The sequence below is a fragment of the Pinus tabuliformis genome, chromosome 8 (genome assembly GCF_031772625.1).
Source record: "Pinus tabuliformis cultivar Carrire ecotype Pingquan chromosome 8, CPIR1, whole genome shotgun sequence".
Classification (NCBI taxonomy): Eukaryota; Viridiplantae; Streptophyta; class Pinopsida; order Pinales; family Pinaceae; genus Pinus; species Pinus tabuliformis.
The window spans coordinates 1,743,239,482-1,743,266,753 of NC_142294.1; the positions used below are offsets into that span (position 1 = coordinate 1,743,239,482).

At 38.4% G+C, this 27,272-nt stretch overlaps 1 protein-coding gene across 1 annotated transcript in view; it reads right to left on the reverse strand.

Moving 5' to 3' along the window:
* LOC149243078 (uncharacterized) overlaps nucleotides 1-22,731 on the reverse strand; it is a 104,873-nt gene extending 82,142 nt beyond the window's left edge. Inside the window, exons 1-4 of the mRNA XM_089367760.1 lie at nucleotides 22,616-22,731; nucleotides 22,267-22,340; nucleotides 22,078-22,126; nucleotides 19,873-19,983 (exon numbers count right to left, since the gene is read on the reverse strand). Coding sequence (XP_089223886.1) covers nucleotides 19,873-19,983; nucleotides 22,078-22,126; nucleotides 22,267-22,340; nucleotides 22,616-22,724 — 343 coding nt within the window. The 5' untranslated portion in view covers nucleotides 22,725-22,731. The remainder of the gene's footprint in view (nucleotides 1-19,872; nucleotides 19,984-22,077; nucleotides 22,127-22,266; nucleotides 22,341-22,615) is intronic.
* Between the last annotated feature and the right edge of the window lie 4,541 nt (nucleotides 22,732-27,272).

Genomic DNA, 27,272 nt, shown 5'->3' on the forward strand with positions numbered 1-27,272 from the left:
CACAGACTCTCTAAATCTCTCTGGCTCTGTCTCGATGCTTCCTTTTTTTCTGCAGGTCAGCTCAACTTACTTTCTTTGTTCTTTGCTCTTAGTTTCCTTACGCTAGATGCTCCTCTGTGAGTTCTCTATTTTTGTTAGTTCATGGCTTTTGAGCCAGTCTGCTTTCTGTCGGTTCATTTTCGCTTCTCGGCATTCTAGTTCTTCTACCTCTGTCCATTGGAATTCCCCTATTCTGTGCCATCGTCATTGTGTGACACCTCACAGGGAGGTGGCCACCTATTCTGCAATAGGTGAGTGTGTCAAGTTCCTTGGACACATTTGAATGGTCGTTATTTCCGTTTGCTCCAAGATTTCTCGCGAAACACGAATCTTCTGCCAACTCATCATCCACGATGGACTTCAAATCCCATATAATCTTGCTTTATAACCTTGTCAAATCCAAAAATTCATCGGGATGTGCCTCTGCTGTTTATTTGGGCCCCCTAGATCCTATGACCGTCGTTCATATTGGGTGGGTAAGTAGCGTGACATTTACCCGTCCGATGTGAGCAGTTTTTCTCTCTTCCGCCGGACGTGTGTCACTCAATGTGTGGCATCGAGCAGGACTCGGTTGGAATTACTTACCGCCTTGAGGCCTTCCGATATCCTACCGGTTTTGTGGAATCCACGGAACCGAATTAATTACTTTTCCTCATTTCATAGTCATTTCGGGTCCAGGCACTTTGGGGCTTTCCTTCACTGAGGGGGACACCATGCACTAATTGCATATCAAAAACTGCCCCCATTTCTTGAATTAGCCTCTGGTTTTGCCAATTTGCACCAGTGCACGTTACCATGGGCCAACGGTCTGCGCGCTCGACCGAGGGTCCTCGTTGCTCCGCAATGATCACAAATTGCAACTGTCATGAGGATTTCTTCTTATAGCTTGATCTTTCTAAGACTTGAATCTTTTGGAATAATTTGAAAGAGTTTATGAAAACTTAGAGAGTGTTAGGATCCAATTCATATCACTTCCATTATTGGAACCCCGGGCAACAGAACCTTTAGTTTTGAAAATGTCTGGATCACTCACCCTGATTTCATCACTAACATTGGAAATTGCTGGACTGAATAAATACCCACCTAAGGTACAAAAATGTTCCTCCTGCATCATAGACTCAAAAACATCAAGAGAAAGCTTAAAGAATGGAACAAAAAATAGTTTGGCAACATCTTTAAAGCCAAAGGAGAAGTGGAAAAGAAATTACAGGAAATTAACCAAATTCTCATCACAGAAGGCTTCACAGAGGAAAGGAAAATGCAAGTGGACTCACTTCAACAAGAATGGGATAATAGATGCCAGCAGGAGGAAATCTTCTGGAGACAGAAATCCAGAGTGCAATGGATTAAGGAAGGGGAGAGAAACACTAGGTTCTTCCACAAGTCTACCATGGCACACAGGGCTCATAACAGGATCACAAAACTTACAGATCCCCAAGGGATAGAACAAGATACTCATAAGGAAATGGAAGTTGTACTGGTTCAACATTTTCAAAGTATTGCAGAGGAGACCATGGCTGACAGATCTCAATTCACTAAAATATTTACTCAGCATATTCCAAAACTGGTAACCAGGGAAGACAATTATAATCTCAATAGGCCAGTGACAGAGGGAGAGGTCAATGAAGTAATCAACGAGATGCATAATGGGAAAGCTCTGGGCCTAGATGGTTTCAATGTTGACTTCTTCAAAACATGCTGGGAAATAGTCAAACATGACATTCTGGATGTTGTGGAGGACTCGAGAAAATCTAAAATTGTTCTGAGAGCGCTTAATGAATCCTTTATTGCCTTAATCCCTAAACAGGAAAACGTTGTTACTCCAGATAGATTCAGACCCATAGGTTTATGTAATGTGGTGTACAAAATCATCTCCAAAGTAATTGCCAACAGACTCAAACCCCTTCTTCCAACACTTGTGTCAGAGGAATAGACTAGATATGTGGAAGGCAGGAAAATTCTCAATAATATCATTCAAGCTCATGAAGTGGTGCATTCCCTCAAGACCAATAAGCAAGCAGGCATGATAATACAGCTGGACATAGTGAAAGCTTATGATAAACTAAGTTGGTCTTACATCAGGGAAGTTCTTAAAGCATATGGCTTTGACTACAACTGGATAAGATGGGTCATGGCTCTTGTTACCACTACCAGTTGTTCTATTATTCTTAATGGCTCTCCTTCCAGAACCTTCAGGCCATCGAGAGGTCTCAGGCAAGGTGATCCTCTCTCCCCTTTCCTCTTCATTCTCATGATGGAAGGATTGGGTAGAGCAATCACTTCAGCCAAGGAGGAAGGAAGAATCCAGGGACTTAGACTCACTCAGAATGGGGATACTCTGACCCATCAACAATTTGTGGATGACACTATGCTGCAGGGCACACCCACAGTCAAGGAAGCCAAAGCTTTCAAACAAATCCTGCATGAGTTTGCACTGGCTGTTGGTACTGAGGTAAGCCTCACAAAATCTAAAGTTTTCTTTTTCAATACTAATATTTCAATTCAAAGAAATCTCTCCAGAATCCTAGGATTTCAAAGAGAGCTTCTGCCTTCAAAATATCTGGGAATACCCCTCACAGACAAACCGCTGAGCAAGGACATCTGGGAGTCTGTAACGAACAAATTGAAGGACAAAGTCAGCAAGTGGACAAGCAGATCCTTGAATTTAGCAGGGAGGCTAGTCCTCACTAAGGCAATACTTCAAACCATCCCAATCTACATGTTATCAACCCTTCCAGCACCAACAGGAGTCTTACAGCAAATTAGAAATATTCAAAGGGATTTTCTTTGGGGCAAAGGGGAAGAGAAAAAGAAATGGGCTCTAGTAGCTTGGGAAAAGATCTACAAATCCAAATCCATGGTGGTTTGGGTCTCCAGGACTTGGATACACTAAGCAAAGTTTTGGGGGAAAAACTTTGGTGGATATGGCTAAAGGAAATAAGAAACCCCTAGGCTAAACTCTGGAAATAAAAATATCCTATCGATTGGCAAGAAATAGACCACATAAGAATGGCACGACACATCAGAGATTCTCATATTTGGAACAAGGCCTGGGAGAACAGAGCTTTATTTCAGAAACATAGTTTCTGGGAGATCAGAAATGGAAATCTTGCCTAGTTTTGGGAGGACAACTGGCAGCAGGAAAATAACCTGGGTAGAGAGGAACTAGATATCATCCAAAATGACACCATCAACAAAGGACTGAAAAAAGTAAGTGACTATTGGGATCAGTCAAGGGACAATGGTAAATGGAGAATTTGGAAGCTACCAGATTATAGTGATGAGACCCCATTGAAGACCCAAGCTAAAGCTCTAGAAGCCATTCTGGAAAAGAGACAAATTTTGACCTCAACCTCGAATGATCTGCTAAGATGGGGTAGCAATAACGAGGGTATCTTCAACCTCAAAGAAGCCAAAAGAATAGCCACGGGACTTAACTTCCCAAGCCCTGACAAGACTTGGAAAGACCTATGGAACAACCCACACTGGACGAAGATCAAACTGTTCAGGTGGCTGGTTCAGCACGAAAAGATTCTAACTTGGGAGAATCTCAGAAAGAGAGGTTTTGTTGGTCCATCAAGATGCCAATTATGTGGCATGCAGGAAGAAACTATGAATCATCTTCTCAACCTCTACTCCTTCACCTCAATCTTATGGAATTGGGTAGCAGATATCTTCAAGCAAACAGAGAGGAATGAAAATGACATCAATGGTACTTTGAAAAACTGGAGGAAGTGTAGAAATTTCTCATTTCCCACCCCAGCTTTCTATTTCACCTTATTTCTCCAAAATAGTTAAATGCCCTTTCCCATATCCATACATTCAACAACTGGAAAATAAATTTTGCTGAAAACACACATTCTAGAAATATTACAGAATGCTGAAAATGCAGAAATATATATCAGCACGTACAAATAGCCATTCAACACATTTAAACATAATGATTTTTGGTTAAGGTGACCCTAGAAAAACCCCCTACAACTCTTGGGGAAAACCAGTTCGAAAGCTCCTTCTTATTTGTGGAAAATGCTTTTTACAGTGAGAGAAATATTCAGCAAAAAATCAGCAAGAAAACTTTTACAACTTATCTCATTTTCCGTGCCTCACAACCAACTAGAAATAACTTGCAAACATCAAAACAGAATAGCAATAAATGCTGTAAATCCTCCTCAATTTTTGTGCCCAAATTTCAGCCTTAAATGCTGTTGTACGGACTGCCTAGAAAAGCGTGCAAGCTACCATACATGCTGTTGTATGGTTTTCCTCGATTTTCTGTGCAGAAAAACAACAGTACAACTGTACATATTTCTGCCTAGAAAAGCGTACCAAGGTACAGCCACTTGCTGTATGGCCTCCCTTGAAAAATATGCCAGCAAACTTCAAATTTTCTGCTCCTCGATTTCTATGCTAACTTGCTATACGACCTCCTTGGAATCTGAACCAAAACTACTGTAAGGCCCTTCCAGAAAATCGTGCCCCAAAATCTTCCTTTCACTGTGTGCTAACTCAACTGTACGAACTTGCTGAAACGCTGCCTTGGAATGTGTGCCAAGCTGCTGCCTCCTCCTCCTCACTGTCCAGAAATCTCCCTTGCTCTCTTTCTCTTCTTCTCTCAATCTGCTCATGAAAGAATTAATGACATTTTCCTCCTTTCCCTCCTTTAATCTAACCCTAAGTGACTTTTGGGGAATCCCTAAATCCAATGGCTGAAATAGATTGAGATCTAGGGCTAAGATTAAATGCTCGTTTAATCTCACTTTCTATTTTTTAAATCACCCCACTTTAATAAAGACCCACTTAGTCATTTATGTCCAAAGTCACTTTTCCTTTCTAATTTTACATTGACTTTATTAAAGTCACTTTAAAATTAGACTTTAGTAACTTTATCACTTAAAGTCACTTTTAAATTAGATTTGACTTTATAAAAATTATAAAGTCACTTTAGTAGAAAATTAAATTCTTTTGGACACTTTTCCCTAGGCCAAAGATCAAAACCTTAGGGAACCACCTGTCCTCCGGTACTAAATTTCAACACTCCCTCTTACCGAGGAAGGTGTTCCTCACCACACCCATCTTGTCTCTGAAGTAGACATGCTTGCCCCGTGGTAAGGATTTGGTACGAATATCTGCAACCTGCTCATCAGTGGGAATATACTCAAGCTTCACAGCTCCCTTCTGAACATAGTCTCTGATGAAATGATATTTGATCCCGATATGCTTTGACCTATCATGAAATACTGGATTCTCCATGAGTTTAATGCAACTCTGATTATGACAATAAATCACTAAAGGTCTCAACGGCTGACCAAATAAGCCAAACAACATCTTGCGAGGCTAGATTGCCTCACAACTAGCTAGACTGGCTGCCATATACTCTGCTTCCGCTCAACTCAATGCTCCTGGCTGCTGCTTCTGGCTGAACCATGACACTACTGCCGAACCCAACCCAAAACAACACCCTGAAGTGCTCTTCCTATCAGAAGCACAACCTGCCCAATCAGAATCAGTATAACCTGCCAATCTCACTCCATCCCCCTGCCTGTAGTCCAAACCATAATCCACTGTCCCCTGCAAGTACCACAAAATGTGTTTTGCAGCCACCCAGTGAACCTTCCTAGGCTCACACATAAACTAACTCATCGTGTTGACTACAAAACAAATATTTGGTCTAGTGTTGACCAAATACATCAAGGAACCAATTAGCAACCTGTACAATGTGGGATCCACCATCTCAGAATCCGAAGCATGAAGCTTCTTCCAATTGGTGATCATCGGTGTCGACATCAGTTTACCATCCTCCATGTGGAATCTGCCAAGGATGTCCACAATATACTTCCCCTGCCCCAGAAAGAAATGCCCCTCCTCCTGCCACACCTCCAAACCCAAAAAGTAATGCATCAAGCCAATGTGCTTCATCTCAAACTCCGCCGCAAGATCTCTCTTACAGTGCTTTATGAGTCTTTCTGCACCTGTAATTACCAAGTCATCCACATACAGCACCAGAATGAGATGCTCCTCACCTATCACAATATAGTAAAGGTTCGGATCTACCTCACTCTTTGTGAAACCCATCCCCTGCAAGTATGTATCTATCCTGGAGTACCAAGCTCTGGGATCTTGCTTCAGGCCATAAAGGTCCTTCTTTAGTCTGCACACATGGGACTCCTTCCCATGCACCTCAAATCCCTGTGGCTGCTCAATGTACACCTCCTCCTGTATGAAGCCATTGAGAAATGTAGTCTTCACATCCATCTAGTGGATCTTCCAACCCATCTCTGCTGCTATCGATATAATGGAGTGGATCGAAGTATATCGAGCCACGGGAGCGAAGGTCTCCTCATAATCAACTCCCTTTACCTGGGAGAACCCTCTAGCCACAAACCTCGCTTTGAATTTCTCAATGCTGCCATCTGCAGCATGCTTTACCTTGTAAAGCCATCAGGAAGTAACCACGGATTTTCCCTCCGGCCTCGACACCACCTCCCAAACATCATTCTTCATGGTAGAAGAATACTCCTCCTGCATGGCCTCTCTCCAGACCTGCTGGCTAGCTGCCTCCTCATAGCTAGAAGGCTCAGAGTCAAGGATGCTGGTAGCCATTTCCATATAGCTACAAAACCTCTCAGGTGGTCTACTCTCTCTGACTGGCCTCTTAGGCTCAAAAATAGATGTGGCATCTCTCAAGGTGTCCTGAAGCCACTTGGGCTTCCTCTTTCCTGAGCATACTTCTCTCATTAGAGAATGAAACTCCTCCTCCTCCTCATCATCAGGAGCCTAGACTCCTGACTGTTTGTCTACTGTCCTCCTACCTGCACCTGAACCTGTAGAAGCTGAGGTACCATGTGAACTGTCCATCAGTGGACTCCCTAGTGAACTGCTCTGTGGACTGCTCTGCATGCTGCCTGGAGCACCACCCCTCTGGCTCAGCGAGCCACTGCTCACTGATGGACCGGACATCGTCATAGATGTACCTTCGGATCCTCCTGATCCCTGCCCACTGGATCCCTGTGACTGACTCAACTGCTGCAGAGGGTCTGGCTGATCCAGATACTCTAACTCCTGAGACCTCCTAAACGCCCTGTCCTCCTCGAACTTCACATCCCGCGTGATAACAACTTTCCTCTGTGCAGGAATGTAAATCCGAAAGGCCTTTGAGGTCTCACTATAGCCCAAAAAGATACCCTTCTCTGCGGTGGGCTCTAGTTTGGTCCTCTTCTCCTTGGGTATGTAGGAGTATGTAATGCACCCAAAGATATGAAGATGACCAATATCAGGCTTCTTCCCAGAAAAAACCTCCTCCAGAGTCATGTGCCCCAAGGCACGATGCGGACTCCTGTTCTACAAATAAACAGCTGTGTTGCAGGCCTCTACCCACAAGAACAATGGCAACCCCTGATCATGTAACATGGCTTTGGCAGCCCCTCCGATGGATCTGTTCTTCCTCTCCGCAACCCTGTTCTGCTGGGGGTTGTAAGGAACAGTGAACTCCCTCCTAATGCCTGCCTCCGCACAATAGTCAACAAATTCTCCAAGGGTGTACTCTCCCCCATTGTCCGACCTCAGGGACTTGATCTTCCAACCTGTCTGTGTCTCCACAAGAGCTCTAAACTCCTAAAACTTCTTGAAGACCTCACTCTTAGTCTTCAAGAAATAAATCCAGGTCCTCATGGAGTGATAATCAATGAATAAAACATAGTACTCATATCCACTCAAGGAAACATGAGACATCCTGCCACTCACATCGGAATGAATCAAATCAAGTATCCCAGTCGCTCTGTTGTCACTACTCGGAAAAGGGGATTTGGCAAACTTGCCCATCGCACATCCTCTGCAAGTATCAAAGTGATCAGTACTAAAATCTGGCACACCTGTAGTGATCTCCTGCAAGGTCCTCAAGGCTCCATGATACATATGCCCCATCCTGCGGTGCCAAATCTCACACAGCTCAGAACTGCTAGATCTACTGTTGGTACTACTGCTCAATGCCAAAAGGGGTTGGAATTCAAACTTGTACACCTTTGCATGGCGTTCACCTATCACTCTAGCTGAATTAGCTAGAGTGCCCCTGGGATACATCAACACCTGTCCTCCCCTGAACAGTACCTCATATCCTCTGTCCTCCAATGCTGAGATGGATATGAGGTTCTTCCTCATCCTTGGCACATAAAGAACATTTGACACCTTCAAGGGAGGTTTGGACTCTCTCTAAAAAGTCAGTGTCCTCACACCGACTGCTCTAACAACTCTGTCATCACCGAGTACTACCTCTATATCAGTGCCACTCTCTGAAAGCTTTGAGAAGTACTCACAGAATCTTGTCATGTGACGTGAAGCCCCACTGTCCACATACCAGATACCTGAAGATGCTCCGCTAATCGAGGGAAAAGCATGCTCCCTCTGAACCTGTGTGGCAGGTGATCCTACACTAGAGGACTCACACGCAGTGAACCCAAACTCCCGGTCAAAATGATCTGCAAAGTCCTCAACCTCTACTAAAGCTGCCAAGCTCTAGTTCTTCCCCTTCTTCTTCTTCTTCTCCGGACACACAACTGCATAGTGTCCCATCTTTTGACAATTCCAAGACTTCACCTTGGAATAGTCCTTCTGTGTGTTACCCTGTTTACCTTTACCTTTGCCTTTGCCCCCACTATTGTTTGTGGAAGTCTGCTTCTTCCCTTTGCCTTTCTTGCCTCCTGCCAATAGTGCTACATCCTCATCCTGATCAATTGGCTTGGCTACCACAAGCTGATATTTCCTGATCTCTGTCTGAATACAATCATCCCAAAACCTCTCCCATGTGGGAAGGGTCTCACGTGCACAAACCCCATCAGCAAAGTTCATCCATGAACGGGGGAGACCATTCACTGCAATCCGCACCAACTCAATGGGTGGAATGACCTCTCCAACTGCTACCAAATCATCTCTCACATTAGTAATCTTTGTGAGATATCCAGCTACACTATCATTACCCATCTTAATGGTCTTTAGCTTCTCCTTCAGGACCATTTTGCGGTTCTCATTGGTACTCTGGTAGAGATTGGACAATGTTGTCCACATCTCATGGGAATTTCTCTTTCCTCTCACATGAGGAATGCAATGGTCTTTGACTCCATCTAGAATCAGTGTCTTACCCTTGTTGTTCTTTTTATTATAAGCAGCCAACTGAGTAGCATCACTAGGCACAACAACAGGGTTCTATGTGGTATGCACCATAATGTCCTAGACTTCTGCCTCCTCAAAGATACTCTGCATTCTCTCCTTCCAAATGTTGTTATTGGTATGCCCATCTAACCTATCCTCCACCCTCAATCCCAATGACATCCAGTTGTCCTAAAATTGAAAAATAGCACTCCTGTAGTAAAGATAAAACTGTTGTTTGTGAAAAACCAGCTTGCTGGAATTTTTTGAGTGAAAAATCAGCAGGCTGTAATTTTCCTCCTTGCTGTCCCAAACTGCACTTCGGCACTCAAGCTCTGATACCATGTAGAAATTTCTCATTTCCCACCCCGGTTTTCAGTTTCACCTTATTTCTCCAAAATAGTTAAATGCCCTTTCCCATATCCATACATTCAATAACTGGAAAATAAATTTTGCTGAAAGCACAAATTCTGGAAATATTACAGAATGCTGAAAATGCAGAAATAAATATCAGCACATACAAACAACTATTCAACACATTTAAACATAGTGATTTTTGGTCAAGGTGACCCTAGAAAACCCCCCTACAACTCTTGGGGAAAACCAGTTCCAAAGCTCCTTCTTATTTCTGGAAAATGTTTTTTACAGTGAGAGAAATATTCAGCAAAAAATCAGCAAGCAAACTTTTACAACTTATATCGTTTTCCGTGCCTCACAGCCAATTGGAAAAACACTTGCAAACAGAAAAACAGAACAACAATAAATGTTGTACGGTCTCCTTGATTTTTGTGCCCAAATTTCAGCCTTAAATGCTGTTGTACGGACTGTCTAGAAAATCATGCAAGCTGCCATAAATGCTGCTGTACAGTTTTCCTCGATTTCTGTGCAGAAAAATAGCAGTATAGCTGTACAGATTTCTGCCTAGAAAAGCGTACCAAGGTATAACCACTTGCTGTACGACCTCCCTTGAAAAACGTGCCAACAAAGTTCACATTTTTTACTCCTTGATTTCTGTGCTAACTTGTTTTACGGTCTCCTTGGAATCTAAACCAAAATTGTTGTACGGCCTTTCTAGAAAATCGTGCCCCAAAATCTGTCTTTCACTGTGTGCTAACTCAGTTGTACAGACTTGCCGAAACGATACCTTGGAATGTGTGCCAAGATGTTGCCTCCTCCTCCTCACTATCTAGAAATCTCCCTTGCTCTCTTGCTCTCCTTCTCTCAATCTGCTCATGAAAGAATTAATGACCTTTTCCTCATTTCCCTCCTTTAATCTAACCCTAAGTGACTTTTGGGGAATCCCTAAATCCAATGGCTGAAATAGATTGAGATCTAGGGCTGAGATTAAATGTTCATTTAGTCTCACTTTCTATTTTTGAATTCATGCCATCTTAATAAAGACTCACTTAGTCATTTATGTCCAAAGTCACTTTTCCTTTCTAATTTTACATTGACATTATTAAAGTCACTTTAAAATTAGACTTTAGTAACTTTATCACTTAAAGTCACTTTTAAATTAGATTTTTAGGAGAAAAAATAAATTCTTTTGGACACTTTTCCCTAGGCCAAAGATCAAAGCCTTAAGGAACCACCTGTCCTCCGGTACTAAATTTCAACAGGAAGGACTTCTCAGACAATGAGACAGTAAATACAGTCTGGGCTTTGATTCTAGGATTCTTGATCTGGAATGTCTAGAAAGAACTTAACAACAGGATCTTCAAAGACAAATCTGGCTCAACTCAAAGCATCGTAGCACAAATCTTAAAACAGCTCAAAGAAACTGTAAATGCCCTCTCAAAGCATTCTCCTGAAAATCCCCCATGATCTGAAAATGGAATGTACTTGTTTAAGGGTGCAAGGTATCCATTTCCCATAATTTCAAATGTGAGCTATACATTCCAAGTGACCTCTGAAAATGTGAAAACTTCTTATTTATTATACAGAGATAGACTGTAGGGGCATTCACCGGACATGTCACCTCTAAAGAGAGGATGAGTTCCAGAGGCTACCTGGCCTTCTACAGGCTCTGACTAAAGAAATAAAAAAGTAAACACTTAGAAGTCTTTGACATACACATACTTGAAGTTTGATGTCTTGTGGAATAAGACAAATAAATTTCTGCAGCTGAATAGGTGATTATGTGTGTATGCAAGTTATGTATATATGCTTTTTAACACTTTATATCAGTTTTGTTTAGCATATCATCTTCAGATTATAAAGATATCAAAATGATAAAGCAGTTTACCCCCTCCTGGGCTACATCTGCTGGACCAAACCTCTCAAACTAGGCTTGTCCTCTTGTATTAAAAATGCTACAAAGGCTAATACAAGAATATGAGTGCCTCAAAAGACAGATCTGACTGTAAATATAGAATCAGAAGATAGGAATTAGCTAAACATGCTCTTTCCCAAACACTAAACAGTGAAATTGTACCGTATACAGTACTTTCCCCAATTGGCCCTAGTGGCCCTTTAAACTTGCATGGAGAATTTTGAGGTGAAGATGATCTCAATTGGTTCTGAAAGCTCTGCCATTAGACTCAGAAGGTCGAAAATAGCAGACATAGGCTTTTGAATCACCAAAAATGGATGAACACAACCTCCAAACAGCTCAAACACTGAAATGGCCCTAGTGGCCCTGAAAGCTTCCCTGAAGCTAAATAGTGAGAAGAAGGCCTCAACAGGAAAAACAAGCTGTAGAAATGGATTTAGAATGCTGAAAATCTTCAGGAATGACCTTCGTTCCACATTCAATGGCTGCACAATTCCCAATGCAACTCCCAAACGGATTTGGCCCTAATGGCTCCTCGAACTTCCACGAAGCTAAATCACATACAAACAACCTCAGATGGCTGTGAAACCTATTCGAATGGCTTCAAAAGGTCGAAGAGACCCAAAATCAAAAAAAAATTCGTCCAAAATGGACTTTCCTAGCCAAAGTTATGGTCATTTACTCCCAACTGCCAATTGGTCCTAAAAAGACTTCAGCTAACTTTAGTTAGAGTCTAGATAGGCCCGCCAAATATGGCGGGCCCACCAATTTTGGCACTCCGCCAATTCCACCACTAACTGACCACCGGTTATCCGTTTTTCATAACTGTGCATGTGAACGGGATTTAATTGAATAGCAGTTTATCTAGGATTTTGTGCCGATGGTTAAGGGTTAGGCCCTTAGATCCAGGTGGTGGTTGTATTACATGGGGGCTGGCCCTTAAGGGCTGGGCCCCACCAAAAAGCATTGTAAACTTCAAATAAATATTTTGCCACTCACATAATAAAACCTGTGGTTGTGGCTCAACGGTAAAGCGCTTGGGTGTTAAACGGGAGGTCATGGGATTGAACCTCATTGCCACCAAAATTTTAACGTATGACATCCACCCATTTGCTGATGTCACCATGAGCCACATGGTGGTCTCTGAGCATGCCACGTGGCAGTTTTTTGATTCACTTCCAAAAAGGAATATTCCAAGGAATATTTTGTGGAATATTCTTTTTTTAAATTTTTTTTGAAAAAATTCAAAATTTAAGTCATTGGGCAATTTTGTTTTTGGCATAACTTATGCATACGGAGACCGTTTTTTGAACCGTTTGCGGCACTAGAATCAGGAAGATGAGCTCTATCCAGTCGTTTAGGTTTGGACTAGTTCTAAGTACTTTCATTTTTGACCATTTTACGACACTTGGTCGTGAGCTTGTGATCACACCTCCCAAGAAGGCTTTTGGTCCCAAAAAGCTTACTAAATCTCTGAACTGAACTGTACAGCACTTGAGGAGCAGAAATATCCTCTTCCGTTCAGCCAAAAGAGCATATTGATGCCAAAATGTCCTGCCTTGCCAACTGTCGTCATGGCGACTTTTTGCTGCATAAACCAAGTACTCGTCGAATCCCAACTAAGTTCTTTCGCCAAACAAATCTGAAATTGCAGGAACTAGCAATGAAACTTGCTGATATATGAGCTAAAATCTTGCTCTGAACATGTGGGCTTGCCAGCTGTCACGATGCCCATCCATGGCACCTCCGCTCTAAAAGAAGAGTTGCCTCCCAAATGAGAAGGCTTTTACAAAGATGAAACACTTCATCATTTCTCCTCTTTGTAATCTTGGAGATCAAATTTACTTTTTCCAAGTCAATATTACATTACATGCATGGTTAAAAACAAAGTAATCAACCCTTCAAGTTAATCACACATACATGTTTAAAATACAAGGAAATCATCATGATCCTTGTGCTCATGCATATCATTCTCATGCATGCAGTTTATCCTTCAACTTTATCTTAAGTACAATCATAAGTACAATATCCTCGATCACATGTACATGTACTTTCAAAGATGAAATGAATATAACTTTCTCTACGATAGAGTGAGTCTCATACTCAACTTTTCCATCCTGCAACTTGCATTCCCTTAACAAAGAAATGCATTCAATCAAAAGACATGCACCTTTAATTGGATAAGAATTCTAACCATTTCTTACCAATCCATTTTAAAGGCGCTTCCTTTAACTGCACATCGATATCAACATGTGTATCATCCTGACACATCTTAATGATGGAAACTTCCTTCCCATTCTTGCCATACTCTTTCTCCCATTTCTTCAACTTTCGTGGAAGCATTGTTGGATTTAGAGTCCAACACCTTTCAGCAGTATGTCCATGCTTATGGCAATAAGTGCAACACATGTTCATCTTCTTGACAACATGATTTGCATTATTCAATGGAACTTTGGCTTCTTTCCTCCTTTCTTTCAAAAGTTTCCTGTATGTTGCCATTCTTTTCCAACATCTAGAAACACTATGGTTAACCAAACCACAAAAAGAACATACAATTCTTTTCCAATGCTTGTGTGGAAATTTCCCATGCTTTACATGATCAAAGGAAATCTGATTGAAATCAGATTTATACCTTTCTCTTTCACCTTCATTACCTTCATGAGGAGGTGAATCAAATGAAGAAGAAGCTCCTTTTGGAACACCATCAATCCCTTCAATGGTTTTAGAGCTTTCACAATTCTCTTGTTCAAGTGCATTCTTATGCACACATTCTTCTTACAAGGTATGTTTCAGACTATTGCATTCATCAAGGATACAACCTTTACAACCTTGAGATGGAGAACTTGAAATGAAACTCCTTCTAGGAACTGTTTCAATTGCCTTCATGGCTGCTTTGGAACTTTCTCCATAAGATTGTCCATAGCCAAGACCCAAATTCTTAGGCCTTACCTCAACCATTATTGGCTCAACTATACCCTGTGCATGTTTGTCCAATCCTTTTCCTTCATATCCCATTTTGGACATCAACTTGGACCCTATGCCTCTAGTATGTTTCTCAAAAGAACCAACATAAACATTCTTATAAGAATTTGAAGAAAAACTAGAATTGTTTACCTCTTCTTCAAGTTGATACTTGGCTAAGGCTTCTTTGGCAACAAGGAGTTGTGTCTCCAACTCATGCATCCTTTCGAGATTCATGTTTGCAATATGAAGTTAGCGTTCCATTTCCTGCAATTGGTCAGAAAGCAACTGCTTCTCTTTCCTCATGGAATTCAAATTCTCTTGAAGTCTAGAGCTCTGCCTTTCATCCTCATACATTTCTCTCACCATATTCATCATGATGAAAAATTCTTGCTTCAAGCCTTCATCAAAAAATCTTGTGAAGGAGGATGATTTTGAGAACTCACTTATGGAAGTTGTCATTATAAAAATGAACAAAAGAGCTTCAGCAAACTCAAACAACAAGTAGTTTGCAGAATAATAAAGCAGTCAATCTTCAACACTGCTTAAGACACCTTTCAAGCTACACAATCAAGCTAGTGATGTCAGTCAAGCAAACCTAGTGCTCTGATACCATCTGATCTGAAAATGGAATGTACTTGTTTAAGGGTGCAAGGTATCCATTTCCCATAATTTCAAATGTGAGCTATACACTCCAAGTGACCTCTGAAAATGTGAAAACTTCTTATTTCTTATACAGAGATAGACTGTAGGGGCATTCACCGGACATGTCACCTCTAAAGAGAGGATGAGTTCCAGAGGCTACCTGGCCCTCTACAGGCTCTACCTAAAGAAATAACAAAGTAAACACTTAGAAGTCTTTGACATACACATACTTGAAGTTTGATGTCTTGCGGAATAAGACAAATAACTTTCTACAGCTGAATAGGTGATTATGTGTGTATGCAAGTTATGTATATTTGTTGTTTAACACTTTATATCAGTTTTGTTTATCATATCATCTTCAGCAAATAAAGACATCAAAATGATAAAGCAGTTCACCCCCTCCTTGGCTACATCTACTGGACCAAACCTCTCAAACTAGGCTTGTCCTCTTGTATTAAAAATGCTACAAAGGCTAATACAAGAATATGAGTGTCCCGAAAGACAGATCTGATTGTAAATACAGAATCAAAAGATAGGAATTAGCTAAACATGCTCTTTCCCAAAAACTAAACAGTGAAATTGTACCTTATATAGTACTTTCCCTAATTGGCCCTAGTGGCCCTTTAAACTTGCATGGCGAATTTTGAGGTGAATTTGACCTCAATTGGTTTTGAAACCTCTACCATTAGACTCAGAAGGTTGAAAATAGCAGACATAGGCTTTGAATCACCAAAAATGGATGAACACAGCCCCCAAACAGCTCAAACACTGAAATGGCCCTATTGGCCCTGAAAGCTTCCCTGAAGCTAAATAGTGAGAAGAAGGCCTCAACAGGAAAAACGAGCTGTAGAAATGGATTCAGAATGCTGAAAACCTTCAAGAATGACCTTCGTTCCACATTCAATGGCTACACAATTCCCAATGCAACTCCTAAACTGATTTGGCCCTAGTGGCTCCTCGAACTTCCACGAAGCTAAAACACCTGCAAAAAACCTTAGATGGCTGTGAAACCTGTGCCAATGGCTTCATAAGTTTGAAGAGACCTAAAATAAATAAAAAATTCATCCAAAACAGACTTTCCTAGCCAAAGTTATGGCCATTTACTCCCAACTGCCAATTGGTCCTAAAAACACCCCAGCTAATTTTAGTTAGAGTCCAGATAGGCCCGCCAAATATGGCGGACCCGCCAATTTTGGCGCTCTTCCAATTCCGCCATTAATTGACCGTCGGTTATTCATCTGTCATAACTGTGCATGTGAACGAGATTTAATTGAACAATAGTTTATCTCAGATTTTGTGCCGACGGTTAAGGGTTAGGCCCTTGGATCCGGGTGGTGGTTGTATTACATGGGGGCTAGCCCTTAAGGGTTGGCCCCCTTCTGGTCCCACCAAAAAGCATTGTAAACTTCAAATAAATATTTTTCTGCTCACATAATAAAACCTGTGGTTCTGGCTCAACGGTAAAGCGCTTGGGTGTTAAACGGGAGGTCATGGGATCGAACCTCACTACCACCAAAATTTTAACGTATGACATCCACCCATTTGCTGACGTCACCATGAGCCACGTGGTGGTCTCTGAGCATGCCACGTGGCATTTTTGATTCGTTGCCAAAAAGAAATATTCCCTAGAATATTCCAAGGAATATTCTGTGGAATACTTTTTTTTAACTTTTTTTTGAAAAAATTCAAAATTTAGGAGTCATTGGGTGATTTTGTTTTTGGCATAACTTCTCCATACAGAGACCATTTTTCGAACCGTTTGCGGCACCGGAATCAAGAAGATGAGCTCTATCTAGTTGTTCAGGTTTGGACCAGTTATGAGCATTTTCATTTTTGACCATTTTATGACACTTGGTCTTGAGCTCCTGATCACCCGAGGTCACTGAGATGCTCAAATTCTGGAAGGTAGAAAAGCATATTTCAGAAGGAAAGGCTTTCTGGCAATGCCCTCCACATGGATTTTTAAAATTCAATAGAGATGGTGCCTCAAAAGGTAACCTTGGGGATGCTGCTTATGGAGGAGTCATTAGAGATGAAGATGGCAAATTGACAGTCACCTGGGGAGGCCCACCAACAATATGGCTGAACTCATGGCCATGGAGAAATGCTTCAAAATTTTGATAAAGTATAATTTACATAACATTATAATCGAGGTTGACTCAGAATTAATCATTAATTTGGTCAAGCAGCTAGGCTCAGGTACTGCACCAGACAAAGTCTCGAGACATTGGAGACTTTTGCAGGTCTCTCACCGAAATTCAATTGCACCTAAGGATTCTATTAATTCTTAGTTTTGTTCATGTGTGCAGAGATGCCAACAAAGTAATGGACTGGCTAGCCACAAGAGATAACAGGTGCTACTTGTGGGAGTCGGTTACCCCAGGTCAATTACAAGAGGGCTGTTACACTCTGGCCCACACAAACAAGGAGCAGTATCAACACAGGCAGGGTATCTAACAGTTAACCTTTCATCAATGGACGACAGGGGTTTGATAGAAAATCAACCTGAGATTGGGCATACTCGGGTCTCGCAGAGAAACACCATAGATAGCCAGCTCATTGGTGCTACTCGGAGCTCGGTTAGTGAGCGGGCAGCTAGAATTTTGTGTCAATCTGTCCTTACAGGTGGCTCAGATGATTGGATGATAGCAGGTGTAGAGTTTCCATGGTTTCATGTTATCGGGTGGCAAAGCGGTTTCCGGGTTATCGGGCGCCCTCAAAACCCGAAGTGGTTTCCCAGAAATGTATGCGATGCCACTCAGTGTTCAACACGTGGCACTCGGAGGAGAGAGAATACCGCCCACATCGGGCGGGTATTCCTCCTGCTTCTTCTCCGCCTGATATTTCCCTCAGCCGTTGGATCATGGAGCTGCAGATCAATGGCTTAGGTTCGAGGAACAGGTTTGTGGGTCCGGGTGATCATCGGGCGGGTATTCCCCCTGCTTCTTCTTCGCCCGATATCTCCCTCAGCCGTTGGATCATGGAGCTGCAGATCAACGGCTTAGGTTCGATGAGCAGGTTAGTGGGTCCGAGTGAACCCCAGCGGACCCGAAATCTTTTTGATAAGGTCTCTATTCCCCTCTTGGGGTCTGTTTATTGATCTGTCGGGTTCTCGTTTTGTTTTGCTCTCAGGCGGTGGAGGCCGTGAGTTTGGTTTTTTTTATAGGCCCTAGGCCAGTTTTCTCAAGATGTTGCCTTTCTTCCCTAAGTTGGAAGATTTTCTTTCTTTTTCAGCCCACTTCCTCCTCGGGCACGATGTATTTTATGTAACATATTTTTAGTGATAAGATAATAGAAGGGCCGACTCTTGCTTGAGCAAAAAAAAAAGAATACAACATTACCTTGTTCACATTTCAACCAATGGAAATGATAAGGTATGTAACTTATGTTTCCTTATTCTTCCATAAATACAATTAACTATTGATAACACGATTGAAATGATAAAATTTACAATCCACTAAAAGCAACTATGTTTGGAAAATTTTAAAGTGTTCCCTCCTCACTTTTTAGACACTTTATTATAACTAGAATTAGAGAGATCAATCAAAATTATTGTTTATAATGATATAAAGCTATGATGACTATTTAAGAAAGTAATTACAAAATGATATACATTTGAGGGGAATTTTGAAGTAAAAAATCTACCTCAAAACAAAAAAATGTACTAATTAAATCAACTTAAAAACCCAATAAGGTTGAAGATGATGATGTCATCCGAGGACTAAATATTTTTGGAAGGCAATGTATAAAACTACTTTTTTTTGTTGTATTTTAGGCGCATTCTTTATATGTTTACTCAAGTGTAGACATATGTTGGATGCTGAATTAAATTCCACATCCAATGAGTATCCACTCTACAAACCTTTGAGTAGACTCATACCAGGGTATGTAGAGTGGGCATTCATTGGATGTAGAATTTAATTTCCCATCCAAAGGGTGTCTACAATTGACATTTATCCAAAGGGTGTCTACAATTGACATTTGAGTGAACATATAAGGAGATAAGGTGAAAATACAATAAAGAAAACTAATTTTCTTCTTTCCCTTAAAAAATTCACAACTTTTATTTTATTATTTTCATGAGGAAGCTCATTTTAGATTTTTTTGTATTATGATTTAATTATTGATATATTTCAGAAAGTTAATTCAATTGGTCAAATCCAATAGCTACAGTGCTCTTACTATTGAAAGATTATGAGTTTAATTATGTAAACACTCTTTGTGTGACTCAAAAAATGATTCTTAAAAAATAATATATATATATATATATATATTTCAAATTTTAAATAACATAAAATTATAATATTACAATTCTGGCCCAACTTTCAAAAATTCTATCCGCTCATTTAAAAAACATTTTCCCATAAGAAAGCTTTTCATGAATTAAATTTATGCACTCTGATGCCAGCTTTTTCCAAGCCACAGGAGGTTTCATTCGTTTCAAGGAGTAAGAAATGTATGCTTCATTATTTGTTTCAAATGAGTTATACATTATCCAAGTTTTAAGTTACCTAGATTTGTCTGAAATTATTTTCTTATGGGCTATTTGATAAAACGTGACTATATTAAAATAAAAAAAGTTGAACAAAACACTACACCATCATCAAATTATGTCCAATTCATTTAGTTGTCTCTGTCATTCACGCATCTTAAGAACATGATAAGCATAAGAAAATATTGTACATTAAAGTCCTGGTTTCCGGGACAAAGGAAATAAAAACGATATTTATTTAAACATGATGCAGCTAATTAAATAAATGAGATAAAATTAAATTTACCAAATTCTATTAAGCACGGAGGAAGGTGTTGTTTCTTACCTCCAAAAACAATGGCGAAATCAAAAGGCTCTACACCGCCTGGGATACCGTTCAGATCCTTTTCAACAAAAACCAGTCCTTTCTTTTCAACAGAAAACCAACCCGATTTACCTATAAACATATGCATCGATATACGTGTAAGCACACGCATCAAAAGTGTAAATTCCTTGTGACATTTGAAGATGAATTTGAAAATATACATTGAAAAGGTCAATGTAATATATTTCACCTAAAATTAAAAAATCTTCACAGAAACAAGTAAACTTATGAAACAATCAAGAGGGTTCACAGATCAACAAGATGGCGCATCAATGTTGAACTATATTTCCGCACTCCAAGGTCCATTTATCAACTATGTTAATGCATGAATATTACAAAATAATGTCACCTACTTTTCCTAAATAACTAAATCACAATTAATTAATTGGTTAAAAAGAATGAAGTATTAAGAAAGATTAATCCCCTTAATTTCAAAAACCTCATAAAACCTACAAAGATATAAATAAGGCGTTCTTTTCGTAAATAACCAAATCACAATTAATTAATTTCTAAAAATGGTTTAACCAATTAATTTCAAATATTTTTTTAGTAAAGAAATAGATTAATTAACTAACTATTTTAATTGAAAGAGACTATCCAAAATAATGAAAGCTGAAAATAATAATTAAAATAATTATTAGGGTTATATTAAAAAATATTTTTCAAATTAAAAAAGTAATAATTAATATAAAAATTAAATTAGTAAAAAATTATATAAAGAAATATGAGTCATAACAAAATATAGATTATTAAAAATAAGAAGATAAAAAAAAGTTAATGATGATGATGGTTAATGTCGCCGAGGCCAAATAATGGGCTATCAGACCGAAAGAAACAAATTATTTATTTTGATTTAAGATTTTATTCCTATACTCAAAAAGCTTGGAGAGAAGCCTCCCATCTCACTATAATTTTTGACATTGTAAAAGGCTAGGAAGTTCAGTATTGTAACAAAGATTGTGTAACTGAGATCTAATGTGGTTATAAGCAAGGCACTCTAAGAGGAAGTGGTTTTCATCCTCGATGTTCCTATTCTCACATATGGCAGATCCTTTCCGTCCATGGCGTTTTAGGAACTGCCCAACGACCTTTTTCACTATGGAGCTCATGAGAAGTCGTTCTAATCTTTGCTATATTAATTTTCTTCTTTGAGCTAGTTAAAATAGAGAGATACTTTTGATCTTCTAGGGTGAGGTTGATGACCTTATAATAACTTAATTTTCTTTTAGCCGCTAAGTCTTTCTCACACCACATTTTTTCTTTGAACTTGTAACAATATCTTTAATGTTATTTATGTTTTGCAATGCATCATTTTCGTTGATCTCCCAACTAAATAAAATAAAATAAATAAAAATAAAAATAATGAAAATAAAAAATAAGAAATATATTGTAAGTTCTATTTCATATATTTAGATAAAAAGATAAAGATTATATTAAGTTAAATATTAAAAAATAAGGTTAATTTGGAGATGCATAAATAGGATTATGCTTCAAGAATTATGTATGGTAATGATTGGTAGTTTAAGAGCCAATAGAAATTATAATGGAAAAATAAACTATAATATGATTTATTGTCAAAGAGGTGAATGAGTAGTAGTACGCATCAAAAAGAAATACATTGCATATATTTGTGAATACCTTTCCTTGGTATTGATTTTGTTTGGGAAAATATATTTGTTATAAATCTAAATAATTAATATCATAATTAATTAGAATAAGGCATAACTTAAACATAAATTTTAATAAATATAAAAACATATGTATAAGAAGAAATAGATATGTATATAAAAAAAAAAAATCCAAAATTATTTTGATGAATCTTCTTTTATCAATCAACAATCCAAACCAAATATATTTTAAAACAAAAATTATTTAAAAAAATAATTAAAAATTATAACAATTTTTAGTAATCAAATTTAATTATTACTTATAATTAAATTAATAATTAAATAAAGAAATCCATCTTATTTTTAAAATCATACTCATAATTTTATTTGAATTTTTATAATAATATTATAATAAAAAATGCTAATCATATCAAGAAATTTTGACTTCTGAATTTCAAATCATATTAACACAATTCCCTTTGAATTTTTGCCATTTACTAAGGATATAGATATATTATAATGAGGAAGAGCAAAATAACACCAGCAAAATTATCAATACCTTTAAAAACTACATTATATGCCTCCCCATCGCCACAACGGTGAAGTTCCTGCCACATATAAAAGATTTAGGTTCCTTTTAACACCCGGAACGACTAAACTTATTTGCAAAGATTACCTATCTAAAAAAACTGATTAAACATTCTAACGAAGAGTTACAGCACATAAAAAAAAATAGACATTGAATTACCATTTCCCATTTGCCCTCCAGAGGAAACTCTTTCAGCGGTTTCTGATCCTCATCACCCCGTTTCCGCTTACGGTCTTCCACATTTTGATTTTGGCCATGCCAATCAACCGCAGACATTTGAGAAGTCTCATCATTTCAATTTTACTTTTATTGATTATTGCTATTGAGAGCATATATGTATTTCCAATTATCCATGCGGATTCGAAAAAATGTTAGAAACTTGCAAATAGACCTTCGCTTGTTGGAACTTGGAAATAAACCTTAGCCTGGTTCTATGCAGGCCGTATCAAGGGAAAAGCATACTGCTGCAAGAAAATAATACTTGAAGATGTAAAAGTTAGCTTTATACCGTCAATGATGTTTGCACTCTTCCCGCCCCATTTCACACACGGTTGATTCTTAAGAGGCAGCATATCAGCCGCCTCGTTAGGACGATTATAGCCAGCTATTTTCCACATTGTTGAAATGTATCTGCATTGCAATCCCCACAACATCAAACTAGAAGTACTTGCGTGTTTTTTTCGCTATCATATTACGTTTCCTAAACCTCAATTCAGAGATCATAAAAAAACGACAGGTTTTTAGTATAAAAGTTTTTCAAAACTGAAAAACAGCGCAATTTAAAAAAAAATGTCAACAAAACGGCAAAATACCAAATTACTTACGCCGGCGTTAAAATGTCCCTGTAAAAATAAACCAGTCCCCCGTCTTCTTCAGGGTGCGATTCCATGTGCTGCAATTTCTTTCTGAACAAGAAACATTGAAGGGTAAGAGTCTGATTTCAAAAAATCAGACAATTTACCATCATAGTGAGCATGACATTTGGTTTTTTTGACTGACACGTTATTACCAATAATCTCTGGTGGGTAGGATATGTCTTCCTCCCATAACCAAGATTACAACAAGAGATTTAAACCCAGGTCTTTCAAATTTTTGGGATTTTACAATTCTCAAATTAACCTATTGAACTGGCCCCGACATGGAATTCGCACTTTTACAACAGTACTAAATAATTAATTTTAAGAAAAATGCGCCTACAGCTTACGAGAGATCATAGGCATGTTCGGTGAAATTTCTGTCGATAGGAGAGCTCAGCGGATCCCGAATATCATCCTCACATGTATACCTTTCGCTTTGTCCAGGATCTCTAACAGTGTGGCAGCTCTTACGCTTCTTTTCTGTCCTGTTGTAACTAAGTTCTCTACTGGAACTATCGTGTAAAGCGCGGACTCAAATTCCTGCGGTATGTGGAGGCTTCAGAAGCTTTATGATTCGATGACCCAATACAGGATTTGCTGCAAAACGCATGAAATACTTTATGGGTCAGGTCAAATCAGCGTTAAAATTAAAAGTTCTGCTGAGATTTTATACACTAAGTGTATGAAATATAGTGTTATGGAGCTCACCAATGGTTTTCTGAAACGGATAACGAAACTGGACCATACTCCTGGAGAAACAGATGGTTGTGGCCATGGTGGGATATCTGGGTTTGTGCGGCTGTCCAGCAGATCTACAAATTAGTATGCTGAAATAAAATACACGAGAGGATATCTTTATATAATACGAAAGATTAGGAAAAATTACTCACGAGAAGCAATTAACAATGTTGAGACTGCAATTAACAATGTTGAGAGTGATGTCGTTGAGTTGAGTGGAGTGGTCATGGACTTTAGAGTGATAGATAACTTTGGGTTAGATTGTTATATTTTTTTATTTAGAATAGGATTTTTAACACATAAATTGTTTTATTATTCTGAAAAAATTACAACTTTAGATCAGGGAAGTTGGATTTATAATCCCAAAAAAATCAGTTTCTAATTTTTAAATAAAATTAACTAAAAATAATATGCTCAAAAACTAAAATATAACCAAGTTGCAAAGCTTTCGATGTAACCGACTTGCAAGGCTTCCTGTTCTGCTCTCGAACCATCGCATAGAGGTCAATATTTTTCGGAGAGGCAGTAGGACCGGACATTGAGGTATGAGCTCTTCTGGCACTTGAGGCATAATGATCCCTTCTACTTTACTTATTACAATCCAATTGATATTTTCTACTTTACTTATTAAAATGCAATTGCAACTCTGTCCTTCACTCCCACTCTTACAGTGGCTCTCAGGTTTTGCATCTTTTAAAATATCGTATTTCAGTAGGGCGAGTCCACACTTCAAATTTTATATTTAGTTTTTAAATACTTTTTTTAACTAGAACCGTTTATAAATATGCTAATGGTCTAAAAGATTTAAATCTCTAATTTATTTCTACATATCATTTTATTTTAAAAACTTTTTCTGTAAGACTAAAAAAATTTATATCCTAATATATTTATAATATAATTTGAAAGATTTCAATTCAAAAAATACAAGTCTTCTGGAAATCAATTAATATGTAATTTTTGATAAGCTAAAAAAATATATTTTCTAAATTTCAAATATTTAGGTCGATAGGTGTCTTTTCTATTGGAGTTGGGCACTTTAATCATTTTCTTAATTAATCTTTTTGATCGGATGGCCTAAATTGAAAGATGTATATCAATGGATAGAATTCACACCACTAACTTACTTGCATATCTAAATCACATGTTTAAAGCATACTTAAATTAATTTTTTTACAAAGAATGATTAAAAATTTACCATACCATTTTTTAATTGCCACCTATTATGATTAAGACGAAGTGGAAAGATTAAAAATGGTTGTGAAACATACGAATCGCCATCACCATCCGTTTCAATTACCTTAGCAACACCAACGGTTTGAATTCCACGTACACATCACTCACCATTTCCATTCTCCTATACGAAACATGGTCAAAGGGATGTAAGACATTGATTTAGCGTGGCAATCACTAACAGTTTCAATTTCATATAGCCATCACTTACCGTTTCAATTGGCCTCCTCCATGCAGGCGACATTGATGTGTCGTTGCCCAACAACACCGTGGATTCCAAGGTGATTAACCTCGAGAACGACTATGCAGAGATCAAGCGAAGATGGGATGATGGCGAGGAGTAGGAGAATGACTGAATTTGGTCGAGGGTGCTCAACAATCTAGAAGAGGAGGGTTGTTCTAGGAAGAAGCTTAGATTGTCAAGAGAACAATGTTTTGTTTTGGAAGAAAGCTTAAGAAAGAATAGGGTGCCTCTATACACAGTATTCACTTACAGGTTACTGCTCTATCGTTTGTGTTTCGTCATGCTTTTGGCTGATGTAGCTTCTTCTTCTTCCACACAAGGAAAAGCATGCGTTGGCCTTACAATTGAATCTCCACCATCGACAAGTTGAGGTGTGGTTCTAGAATAGACAAGCAAGGTTAGCTCGAGTCCTTTATTGATTCATTGTATTTTGCATGTCGAAATTCATATGGAAAGTTCCATTTTGGAATCAACAACTACATAATTTGGCTTGTAACTATGAAGAATGACTTGGAAATCAATTGTTCTACAAATTTATAGTTCAGAAAACTTTTGATCTAATGGAGATCCTATTGTGTTGACAGTTTTATTGGCTCATTTTTGTTATAGGTTAATTAAATGTTATGAATTTGTTTCAGGATGAATCTTCAGAAAACGGAAATGGATTGCGAGCTTCTAAAGAGATATAATTAGGCACTTACAGATGAGAACATAAAACTTCACATAGAGCTGGAAAAACTGAAAGCTTTAAAAATTTCACCACCTCTCAGGCCTGCGTCAACTGTTACCATGTGCCCCTCCTGTGAAAGAGTTTCAGTGGTTGACAATAGTAGCCACTTGACTTTGGCGAAATTTGGGTCTATGTTTTTATGCAGCTCTTTCCAGCAATGAATTGTGAGGTATTGATCAGAGTTTCTTTACCCCTGGTCATTGTTTAGCAATGGTGGACACTATCACTTTGTCAAACATTTTAGGTTTTCTCTAAGGGTTCACTTTATGAAACATTTAGGGTTTCAATATATTTTTTATTAATTGACTTCGGTTGAGAAACCGCTCAAGTCTCTATTAATTTATTGAATGACATGAGGCATCTTAATAAACCAAGGAACTTATAGCTGTACATAGTGGGATTCTATGAAATAAACATTGTACATAAAATTCAAATGTTTATGTGAGATCATCTCTTTCTCCGAACCTTCTTGTGTTTTTTAATTTTCTCCTTTTTTTATTATGAATCTAAACATGTACAATAATCATTTTAATTTATTATTATTTTTAATAAAATACGATGAAAATTTATCTATTCATGCTCATAGTAAAAGTAAAAGTCATCGTTATCGCTAAAAGGAGTACTTATTGACCAGCCAATGCATGCATATTGATGCCCACTTAATAACTATCATTAACACGATTTTTTCTTTCAAGGTTTCATGTTTGAGTTTCACAACATAGGCACAACACATGAAAATATTGTTATTGTAAAATGATTTAATAAATAAAAGACCTTTTTAGGTTATTTTATCGTTATTTTAAAAATGTTATAAATTATAATTTTATTAATCATTGTTATTTTTTTTTAATTTATTAATTTTATTAATCATTACTTAGTTTGAACAATACAACATATCTCTATTGATGATCATAAACCTTTTAAAAAAACTTAAAGTTTTTATAAGCCTGGACCACTCATCTCAAGACACTTACAGTGTGAGTTTTACCCTTTAGTGCCCCTAGTTCTAGCCCTCAAGTCCCAGAACTTATCCATGGAGTTGTGTTCTCTTTAAAAATGTTTACAGTGTGAGCTTTACCCTTTAGTGCCCCTAGTTCCAGCGCTAAAGTCCCAGCAGAGAGAGAATGATTCAGACGAGTCATTATGGATCTTGGAATCCAGCTGAAGAATCAGATGACGCTCTAGAGAGGAAGTGAAGTGGGAATTCATAGAGGATTAAGGCTCAGAGAGAATTGAGTAGCAGAATAGTTGAAGAAAGAAACCGGAAGAAAAACTGAAAACACAGAGAAAACACTGAAGAATGAATTAAATTCAATTTAAATGGACGAACGAAGAAGTGTGGTTTTAGTATATGGGAACCGTTGGA